The sequence below is a fragment of the Sinocyclocheilus anshuiensis genome, unplaced genomic scaffold, assembly GCF_001515605.1.
Source record: "Sinocyclocheilus anshuiensis isolate Anshui unplaced genomic scaffold, SAMN03320099.WGS_v1.1 scaffold176, whole genome shotgun sequence".
Classification (NCBI taxonomy): domain Eukaryota; kingdom Metazoa; phylum Chordata; class Actinopteri; order Cypriniformes; family Cyprinidae; genus Sinocyclocheilus; species Sinocyclocheilus anshuiensis.
In genome coordinates this window covers 625,166-636,140 of record NW_015555723.1, presented here as the reverse complement: position 1 = coordinate 636,140, position 10,975 = coordinate 625,166, and the positions used below count along the sequence as shown (strand labels likewise).

The 10,975-nt window shown below is 38.2% G+C and overlaps 1 protein-coding gene across 1 annotated transcript in view; it reads left to right on the top strand.

Moving 5' to 3' along the window:
* LOC107672548 (collagen alpha-1(XXVII) chain B-like) overlaps positions 1-10,975 on the top strand; it is a 116,232-nt gene that overhangs the window by 4,480 nt on the left and 100,777 nt on the right. Inside the window, exons 2-3 of the mRNA XM_016465779.1 lie at positions 3,013-3,083; positions 9,338-10,593. Coding sequence (XP_016321265.1) covers positions 3,013-3,083; positions 9,338-10,593 — 1,327 coding nt within the window. The remainder of the gene's footprint in view (positions 1-3,012; positions 3,084-9,337; positions 10,594-10,975) is intronic.

The window sequence follows — 10,975 nt, the reverse complement described above, 5'->3', positions numbered from 1 at the left end:
GCACGCTTCAAACAAAGAAGTCAATGAAGACGAAGAAGAGAATGATGTGTGCTCCCGGCGCCTATTTATACTATAGTCGCACCGGTAGTGAAGTCATGGCTGTCGCTGGCCAACGAGTTGGTGTTTTTTCAATGTATGCTTCAGACACGGGCGTTCCCCATAGCGACCCCTAGAGGACGCAGTTCGAAGTTCCCATGAAAGGGAACTGCACTCGTCAAGCCATTTTTGGGGGTTTTCGTTAGAATTTTAATGACACCACCTAGTACAATTTTTATACCTTTTAGGTTTCATATGGTAGATCAAATTTAAAGGGATAGTTCACCCAAAAATGCAAATTTTGTCATCATTTACTTACCCTCGTGTTGTTTTAAACTTGTATGAATTTCTTTCTTCTGTTAATCATGAAAGAATATATTTCGAAGAATCTTTGTAACCAAACAGCAGAGGTGTAAAGAGTACCTAAAAACCATACTTGAGAGAGACTCTCTATTCATACCGGTAAAATTAAAGTACACAAAGCAAAATACACACAAACGTATCCCAGCTCTTGATATGCAATCACTGATGAGCAATGAGCATCTTTGGATTTAATGAGAAAAAAAAATTTAAACAATAAAGGCGATTCAAACCCAGAACCTCTGACACACCTAACAAAAAGTTTACCAGTAGACCAGGGAACGTGTTAAATTCTTGCGGAGCTAAGTATTTATTCACAGAAGTGAAAAATCTTGGGAATAACAATATTGTACAGTTGAAAGTTTAATGTTGAAACTATCACATTACACTTGACTTCAATGCAGAGGTGTAAAGTGTACAATACTTGAGTAAAAGTACAGAAACCTCACAGTGAAAATTCCTCCACTACAAGTTACAAGTCACCAATTCCAAAACAACTTGAGTAAAATTCTTAGAGTATCTGATTTTAACGGTACTTAAGTATTTTACTTATAATAAATGTAGGCTCAAAGATGCACTAGTCAAAGACACATGCCAGTGAACAACTTTTATGTTGTAAAGAAGATCCGAAAAACAGGCAGAGTCCAGGATCTATGTGCAGGTATTTAATGGAAAAACTAGAACAAACAATAAGGCAAAAACCAAAGGGAACAAAGAAGAGAATGACTGGCAAACAGACAACCATTATAACCAAAGAGTTGATTTGTGAGGAGAGCAATCACGTTTATTTTCTAAAACCAAAAACTGAACACCTCAAAATTACAAAACAGAAAACAATATCTTTCAAAAAGGTCTCTTCAGTATAATGGATAAATAAAATAATGTTAAGTAAAATTAAAAAGCCGAAGCCTTATTGAAATGGATGTGCTGGTTTGGGTCTCTTTGCCGACTGCAGTCATGTCCTCATCTCATAAAACACCTGTGATTCACAAATACTTGCTAAGGAACTCGCATTCACATAAAGTAGCCTTGTTGAAAAGTTTGGGTGAGTAAGGGCAAAACGCACAAGATGCAGTACTTTCAGTGACCTGTAATAGGCAGAATCACGTCTTTTGTAGCAGAAATAAACTGCTGCAGAAAAAGCTAGGTCCATGCAAAATGTAATGTGTAACTGCAACACTCATTTCAAATGTAGTGGAGTAAAGAGTACAGATACTCATTCAAAAATGTAGTGAAGTAAAGAGTAAAAGTTGCTAATATCTTTGATAGTACAACTACAAAGTACCCGAAAAGATACTCAAGTACAGTAACTAATTACATTTACTCCAATACTTTACACCTCTGCCAAACAGTTGCTGTTAGCTATTTAAAAATGAAAATGTAAATAATTAAAAAATTAAGTCTTATTGGTTGAGCACTAATCTAATTATTTGGAGGGGCAGCCTTTTACGTTAAGGGTCTTAATATTGATCATACATCACTGCGCTCCTTTTGGTGTATTAATTGATTTGATTGATTTAAGAGCTCTTAGAATGAAGCCCTCCGAATTTCACAGCCTTGGCATATTGAGAGGAAGCACTCACTTTCTATATGGAGCATCACAAATTTTTGGCATCCAGGCAGATGATAAGTTTTGACTGCCTACTGAGCAGAAACAGCTGTTAGGTCTTTACAGTAAGGGCTGCTGCTGCTGCCAAGTGTTACTGGGCCTACAAGCAGATGGAACGCTGCTTTTGGACACTGACTAGACTGGTAATTTAGATGGATGTGGTGATGCTTTAGTGTATGGAACAATGTGATCCCAATACTTTGTTTTCTTTCAGTAGCTGAGAGAAAGAAAAAGACCATTGGCAAAGGCTTCTTTTGGTTCATTGGTTTGACCTTTCATGGGTTTTAAATGACTCTCTCAGAGGCATTGTTGTTTTCTCACTGTTGTAATATACTATGGTTGGACTTTTAAGCTTAAAGTGCTTGTCTCTGTCATTTGAAAGATTGGTTTCATTATATCATGGTTTTCAGAAAAATATAAAAATAATAAAAGCAGCACAACTGTTTTCAAAATCGATAATAATAATAAATGTTTGTTGAGGATCAAATCTGTATATTAGAATGATTTCTGAAGGATTATGCGACCCTGAAGATGATAACATTTAAAATATATTACAATGGAAAAATTTTAATAATATTTCACAATATTACTGTTTTTACTGTATTTTTTGATGCAGGCTTGATGAGAGTAAGTGATTTCTTTCAAAAACATAAACATTTAAAAAAAATGTTACGCCCCCAAACGTTTGAACAGTATTGCGTAAACCTGTTTTTATTCCAAATGCATTATCTGGGTAGTTCTTAAGTGGTTTAAAACTGTAAGTAGTGGCTGAAAATTAACTTTAGAGAAAGTTGAATCAACATGACTGGAAATAAATCACTTTAGTTCCAACAGTCGTATTTTACATGAGTCAAATTCATGCTACTAAGTTGTATCTACTGTTTATATTATTGCTTGAGCCGTGAAGTTGCCAAGAGACATATCAAATCACATATCACATATCAATGTCAGCTAAATGTTTGATCTGTTCAGTTTGTAACTGTAATTCTTTTCTCTTTTTTTCACAGGAGAGCTGTCTTTCTCTGCATGGTTCTTTACTGTACATGCTGTCTGATGTTTGCACAAGCACAGTCTGCAGGTAAGTCTGAATTTTCATTCATGAATTTCCTAAACCTGTACATTTTCTAACAGAATTTTAGTGCCTGATCAGCATGTGAAATGTGCATCTGCAAAATGTCTGTTCAGTTGTACCATGGTCTTGACATCTGTGTCATAACCCTGTACATTACATGAGCACACGGGTTCATTGAAGTCCAATGACCTCACACTGCCTTGCAATAAAATTTGAGGATACTTGACAGGACTTGGATAAATAGACCTCTAATGTTACAACCCATTGGAGTTTTCCATGAGTCAGAGGTGAAAGAGGCTACAGGTACTATATTTTTAGGAGCAGTGTGCTCCTTATTTGCCAGAGTTAACAATATTCAGATGATATATATGGAGCAGCCTTTGATCAACAACGTATAACTGAGTCGGTTTATATTTCTAAAGTAAATCAAAAGCCATTGTTTGCACAATTCTATATGTTTTGCATTTGATTCCAACCTCATTTGAATGGCATTGTGCCTGATTGGATGTCACTGAGTTTACTGGCTATAGATGTATAGAGTTTTTAATGTTAGATGGATTCTGTGTTCATTTCTTGCATAAATAAAGCTGGTGGTCTATTCCTGCAATGTACAACTGTCACTTAAATTGCTGTTTTCATTCAAGGTGGGTATAGAATTCCCACATCTGCTCTGTACAGATTTTATGTGGTGGGAGGTTCATATTATCTGTCGCATTCAGTCTAACTCATTCATGTACATGTAACATACGGTGCTTCTGTGTCAGACATTAATGAAATGCAACTGCCATCATGTTTAAAACAAGTCATGAAAGATGCCTTTGTTCTTGAGTGTATGTTTGATGTTTTTACCATATGTGATACAGTCCGTATAGCACATTCCCATTTTGCTGTATGAGATTTCTCTGGATATCTGCTGCATGACTTATGATCAAGTCATCTTTGTAAGCCATTGCTGGAGAGTTTCTGGAATTCTTCTCTAGCCGTTGCTCTTATCTTTAGTGTGAAATATGATTTCCAGTGTATGATGTTCCACTTTCCACAGGCATTTCATGCTGACATCAATTTCACAGGCAACAGGAAGTTTTGGTAGATATTAGTCTGGTTCTTGGAACTGATGCTGATTCAAGTGTAGGGTTGGGCATGGCCGGATTTACCTCTTTTCGTGACATAGGCAAAACAAATTTTTGGGCCCCCCTTCCCTATTAATATAATAGGCTTAACATTAGCTACCACCCAAGCAAACAAAAATAATTCTTAATCAGTGGAAACCGTTACAGTGTTTTCTATCGCAATAAGCGCTTGCGTTCAATCAATAAAAATCGAATGTAGTTCTTAATTTGTTTGAGAACTGAGAAAGACCATTCCATTAATAGGTGCAGCGTCGTGGCCACATAACCACTTCAGGAGTGCATTATCTCTCTAATAATTTTAACGGCCTGGAGTCACAACCACACATCAAGTCATTGTTAATATGATTTATTTCAAGACATTTGTCATGTTTCCATCCTTAAATGTGTGTTGAACTATAGTTCTTAATTTTTTACGCACCTCATAAACCTTCCATTGCAAATTCCAAAATGTCATCTTAGAGCTAATAACAGAGGCTTGAGCCATTGATATGCAGGCTAATGCAGTTATTAATGCAGTCTAATGCTCTTAGAGAGAGAGAGAGAGAGAGAGAGATTAAGCGCGTATGAATACCTGCGTCTGTGCGTCTCTCAGCAGTGTTTAGCCGCAGCGTCTACTAATAGCGAATCTTTAAGTTAAACTGCTTCAAGAACCTCGCTACTGAGAAATGCCATGTAGCTTTTCAGGTGCAAAACTATTTTATTGATACATTCGTGGGGCAGCGCTGACAACAAGTTTCTGGTCGCGTCTCCGCGGGTGTGCGCATCTGTGAGAGAGAACGGGAGAAAGAAAGCGTTATTTCCGTAGCCTACATAAAAAAGGTGGAAGACATGGAAATACTTTGTCATTTTTTACCCTATTGTTTGTTATATTTATTTGCTTAATGTCTTCTGGGGTTTTGGTTCTTTTACTGTTGTAGATAGCCCATAGCAAAACAAAAATACTTTGGGCCCCCCTGGACGAGCAAGCATAGGCACGTGCCTAGAATGCCTGTGCGTAAATCCGGACCTGGGGTTGGGTATCGTTTGAATTTTATTGATTTTGATTCTGATTCTGCTTATTGATTACAATTCTTATCAATTCCTAGTTTTGATTCCAAAAAGGTAAAAAAACCTAACATATTTATTCTGTGTCTTTTTACAAAGCAGCTGCTGTTGCAGCTGAATAACATAAGCAAAAATCAGCTGCCTACAGAACACTTAGGCCTACAATAAGACCTTTTGCCTATGTTTTTAACAAAAAATACCACAGCAAAACAAATAGACTAGAAAATGGAACCGGTTCTTAATACCCAACCCTATTCCAGTGGTCTACACACTTCAAATGCATCCACTGTGTTAACTCAGTGGATGGAACATTAAGGCCTGTAACAGGGTGCTTCCTTTGATTTTACACTATGTTTTTATCAAAGAGGATTAATATACATGGAGAAAGCTAGGTGCCCATTCATTACAGTGGTTCAGGTCACTCCAGAAGAACGCAAGTGTGAAATCTGTCATCTTTGCTCATGGGCGCCCAGTTCTGCAGCCCAATTTGTTGGAGCCACTCACATGAGCCACAAATGCAATGCAAAATCGGGTCATTGTTGAGCGTCTGTCAGCCCAATTTTTGCAGTGTGTTCCACACCATTGGCAGTGCTCAGACCCGTCTGCAGCTTTTTGCCCGATTGCGTGTGTTGAATCAACGTTGGGCAGTTGGTGATAGAGGTTACTCTGATTGGCTGTTTAGCTTAGCGAACCAGTACACAAAAAGAAAAATGAACATGATGAAAGAATGAAAACAACTAAGTATAAAGGACACACACCGAAGGATTTTCTAATGTTGCATCTTCATCTTACCTGAGTTTTCCAATCCATTAATATTTTCGTAATGCATGGCTGACTGGAATGAAAAAAGTGAAGAGCAACTTATTAACATAATTCATAGTCAAAATGGTAAGCAAGTGCTGCTGTGTTTATAGTTTGTATATATTCACAGTCCTAGGGTGTGCTCCACTTCATTTCTAGACACACACTTCCCTAAGCACTTCCCCTCAGGGGAATCCCTGCTGCCATTTTGAAGTGCGTGGACGAGGGACGTTTATTTGGACAGTCCCTCGACCCCTTGATTTAGACCAAGGGAACGAGTCAACTTCATTTGTTTACTTCGAGTAGCTCCATATACCACAGCGCAACACAATTGTGATGTCACAACAGATGAATGTAGACTACTGCCACCTGCTGGTACAAACAGTTGTTTCCTCTCACGCAGACACAGAACTACATGATAGTTGGCAGTTGGCTGTAGTCTTTGCAGCTGACTGACTGACTGATGTCACCAAAAGGATGCACACAGTCCCAAACACTCCTCTTATCATTTTCAACCAACACACTCCCATGACATAATAATTTAGCAAAATTACAATTATGATTGGGTTAAAGGGTTTTGCTAAACTTTATGGTTAGGTTTAGCTTTGGGCCTTGTGTTTTTGTACAGCCCAACTGCAATTTCATGTCTTGTACAAAATATTACAACCAGAAGACGGTTGTTTTTAAACCCTTCTGACTGACATTTAGCCAGCTAGAAAACCTTTTACCCTGGTGACAAAAATAAGTTTTCAAAGCATAAAAACAAATGTAAGATGTAATGGCAGCTGTGACCTAATAGGGCAAGTATCAATCGCTTCAACTGGTCCTAAACTCGCTCACACTGGCCCGGGTCAGCAGGTCATGCTAATCGTTGAACCCTGCTTTAAAGAAGTTTATTTCATGCTGTTTATGACTCTTTCAGACAGCACTTCTTACTGTGATTTGTGAGCAGAGCCAGTGGATGTTTATCATGTGTTTAGTTGGATGTTCATCAAGTAGTTTTGTGTCAGGATCTCATGTGATTTATGTGGAATTATTCAGATCGTTAATGTTCTAAATTCAGAGCAGTTGTTTTCCTGCTGTTTGTCAGGTGATGATTTGTCACCTCTTTCAGACATTCTCAATAATGAAGTGGCCAATATGTTAGTAACTCTGTTTAGATTTGTTTACAATACTACTGCAGACATAGTTCTTTCTTTCAACAATCCTGTCCAATCTGCTGATCATAATCTGTTTAGTGATACAAGGTTTACAGGGAAAAAGTCCATGCACATTATTCCATTTACATATGTTTTTCATTTAGTACTCACTGGATATATTTTATAACTGCAAATGTTAATCTGGATTTTGTTTAGTTGATATGTGTTTGGGTTAGATTTGGTTTTGTGATGCATACTCTCATTTGTTTTAATTCTAAACTCATTACTGACTGTTCAGAAGTGACAGCCCTAAGACAGATCGCATTAACTGTTTCTTCTGCTGCCTTACGCATTGTAATTTGTAACATTTACTAGTTATAAAAGGGATCACATGGATTGTTACTGATATTGGTCATACCAGTGGGAATAAAGCGAAAAATGTTTTTCATAATCAGTGTTATTGTCTTGATTTCCAATAAAAAAAATCAGTTAGCAAAACTGTTATAAGACTTCAGAGATGTTAATTTTTCCTAACCCCATTGTTTTAATAAAAAAACACAACAAATAATCATGGTTATGCTGCCACTAAAAATAACTATAAAAAGAAAAAGGACTTGCTTATAAAGTAAGTTTATTTTGTTTTAAGAATGTTTTGATATTTTTATTGGGAAACAAGATAAAAAAATACAGATTAAGAAGAATATATTTTTTGCAGGTTTATACCAAAATCCACATAATAAACTGGAACACTTCAGTCAATACAGTCTAATATACTTGTGGTTTCGTAAATCGTACAGGGACGTTGGAGATGCATACTCCCACTCACTTGATGTAATTTATTGCAGACCTCGATCTAATGAATTTGTAGTAGGTGATCAATCTGTAGCCCACACAGTGTTATTTTTCTAAGTGTAACAATATCAGCAGAGCATTTAATGAAAAACTGAAGCCTTACCCCAGATGAAACATTACCTTTGCCGCATATGTTCTACATATGCTTTTGATCTGTTCCTGTAATGAGCTCAGCTTCTCAGTGTGTGAGCAGCAGTGTTGGGCAAGTTACTCTGAAAATGTAATCAAATTGCTGATTACTGATTACTCCTTTTAAAAGTAATCACGTTACTGTTCTGATTACTTTATTTCAAAAGTAATTAGTAATTAGTTACATTACTAGTTACGTTACTTTTTTCTCCATTAAATTTATGAAATCCCAGCATACATGCTCCCGATAAATATTTGTTATTAAAGCATCAACATTCACAGAACACTGTTATTTTTAACTAAAGCAAGCGGCTGCTGCGTGCATGGTTTGGCATGGCAGAATGCCAGCAAAGAGCGCTGCATTTAAAATCTCTAAAAGACATCTCAGTTCATCGCAATCTCACAAATCTCTGTTATAACACAATAAATATATGCATAATGAATCTTTCATAATGTCTACAATTCGTGTGTTATAATGAGAGTATTCGTGAGAACGCAGATTTCAGCACTGCATTGCTCAACGCTGCAAACACGTGTTATAGCCTAAATAGAAACTCTGCATACGCTTGCACCTGTTAATCGTTTATATTTTATATTAGTTCATGTTGCTTTTTTGCAATAGATGAATAACAATTTATTTGTTTTAGATATTTTATGTTTACATATTTCTATTTTGCGGGAGTCCCGTGAATCATTTTATTCTCCCGCATCCCGCACACACACGAGTGTCTACACGCCCGCACCAGCACTTGCCCATCTTGTCTTGCGCTGCTGTTGCGTCGAGTCTCGCGGGAGCAGGTCTCTAATCCACTGGCACTTGACTCGACAGTGCGTGTGCTACATCCTTTTTACAATCTCTAGATTATAAAACACTGCATTCTGTCAGCAATGTAACGTGGCAGTAACGTATAGAGACTTCGGCTTGTAACTATACTCTAATGACTATTTTGAAAATTATAACGCGTTAAATTACTCCGATACTAAAAAAGTAATCAAATTACAGTAACGCGTTACTAAGTAATGCGTTACTGCCCAACACTGGTGAGCAGCAGCTGCAAGCCTTCAGTTGGCTGCGATGAGGTCTATTTTGCTCCTAGATCCTAAATCCAGAACATGTATGTGTAGTGATTACTGTGGCAATTATCTGTGGTTTTCCTTTTTGTAGATGTGGACGTGCTGCAAAGACTGGGGTTGGTTGGGAAAAGACCATCTGGGACACGCTTCACACCTCAAGGTGTCATCCCCTTCAAATCGGGAGTCATCCTAACCCAGAGGGCACGAATTGATGTCCCAGTGAGCTCCGTCGTCCCTGCGTCACTGGGCTCGGCATTCTGTCTCATCCTCAGCGTATGTTCGCATCGCATAAACAATGCTTTCCTCTTCACCATTGTGACAAAGAGGAAACAACTGCAGCTAGGGGTGCAGTTCATCCCGGGGCAAATTTTAGTTTACTTGGGCCAAAAGAACACTGTAAATTTTGATTATGATGTTCACAATGGCCAGTGGCACAACCTGGCTTTGGAAATCCAGGCCCAAAGTGTTACATTATATACTTCTTGTGGGAAGACAAGTGTACATGCAAATTTGCATTTTAAAAATGAGGAAACGCTGGATCCAGAGGGCTCCTTTCGATTGGGAAAAATGAGCCAGAACTCGGTGCAGTTTGAAGGAGCCATCTGTCAGTTTGATATTCATCCCTCTGCTAAGGCAGCTCACAATTATTGTAAGTACATTAAAAAACAGTGCATGGAAGCTGACACTTATCGACCAAACCTCCCTCCTCTTTTACCGCTATTACCCCTGTATCCCAATTTATCTGTCACCCTTCAGACCCCAAATGTGGTAACAGAGGTAAACGACAGACATCTTTCATTAGCACAAGCGAAAGTACACGTTAATCATGAAACCTCACAAGGCCTGAACACCTCTGTTCTAATTACATCTCAGTCTGTACAAAGCACGGTGCCACCGACGATAGCCCAGCCCACACTACAGCTCCCCCTGCAGGCCACAGCACAAACTGCCATGGCCTCCTTTGGGAGTAGGACATCACAAATATCTCCAAAGCCAACTCAACAAAGCAGCCCCAGGAAGAACATCATGAAAGCATCTGTAAAGCCCCAGATATTGATAGAAAATGAGATGGCTGTCACTGCCGGACCAACAGGCCAACAGAAGAACAAACTGGACCAAATCCAGACCCCTGCCACAATAAAACCTAAACCTTATAGCAAAGCCAGGGTGTCGGAGACGACAACATTAGCATCACACAGACATTCACCAAAGGAGACCTCCAAACCCAGCTCTTTTGAGCCTGTCACCCCTGCAGCCACGGATGGTTTCCAAACCTTCGACCTTGAACCAACCCAATTCTCCCTCTTGGCTGGGTCACCAGTACAGAAAGGAGAACCAGGACCACCGGTAGGATGTTCTTTAATACTGATATTAAATTTAATTTGTGGCATAAACCGAAATATAGTTTCAAAATATAGTTTGTTGCTATATTCTTTGCATTTTTTTCATTTGTATGCACTGAAACTGACTGAGACAGGACTAGTAGTTGGAGATTTGTAACATTTTCTGCTAACATTCTGGTTAGAAAAAGTCTGGCACATAGAAGGTCTTCATCGATATTTTTTCGTTGGTGCTGAGGTAGTGACAACTTAGTGATAGATTCTTTCGAAAGACATGGCGAGTTCAGGAAGTAGTTGTTAGGCCAAAGGTAAAAATAAAGAAAGAAATAAACAAATCATTGAGGTCTCAATCAATTGGTTGGTGACTCAAAGTAAAAAAAAAAAAAAAA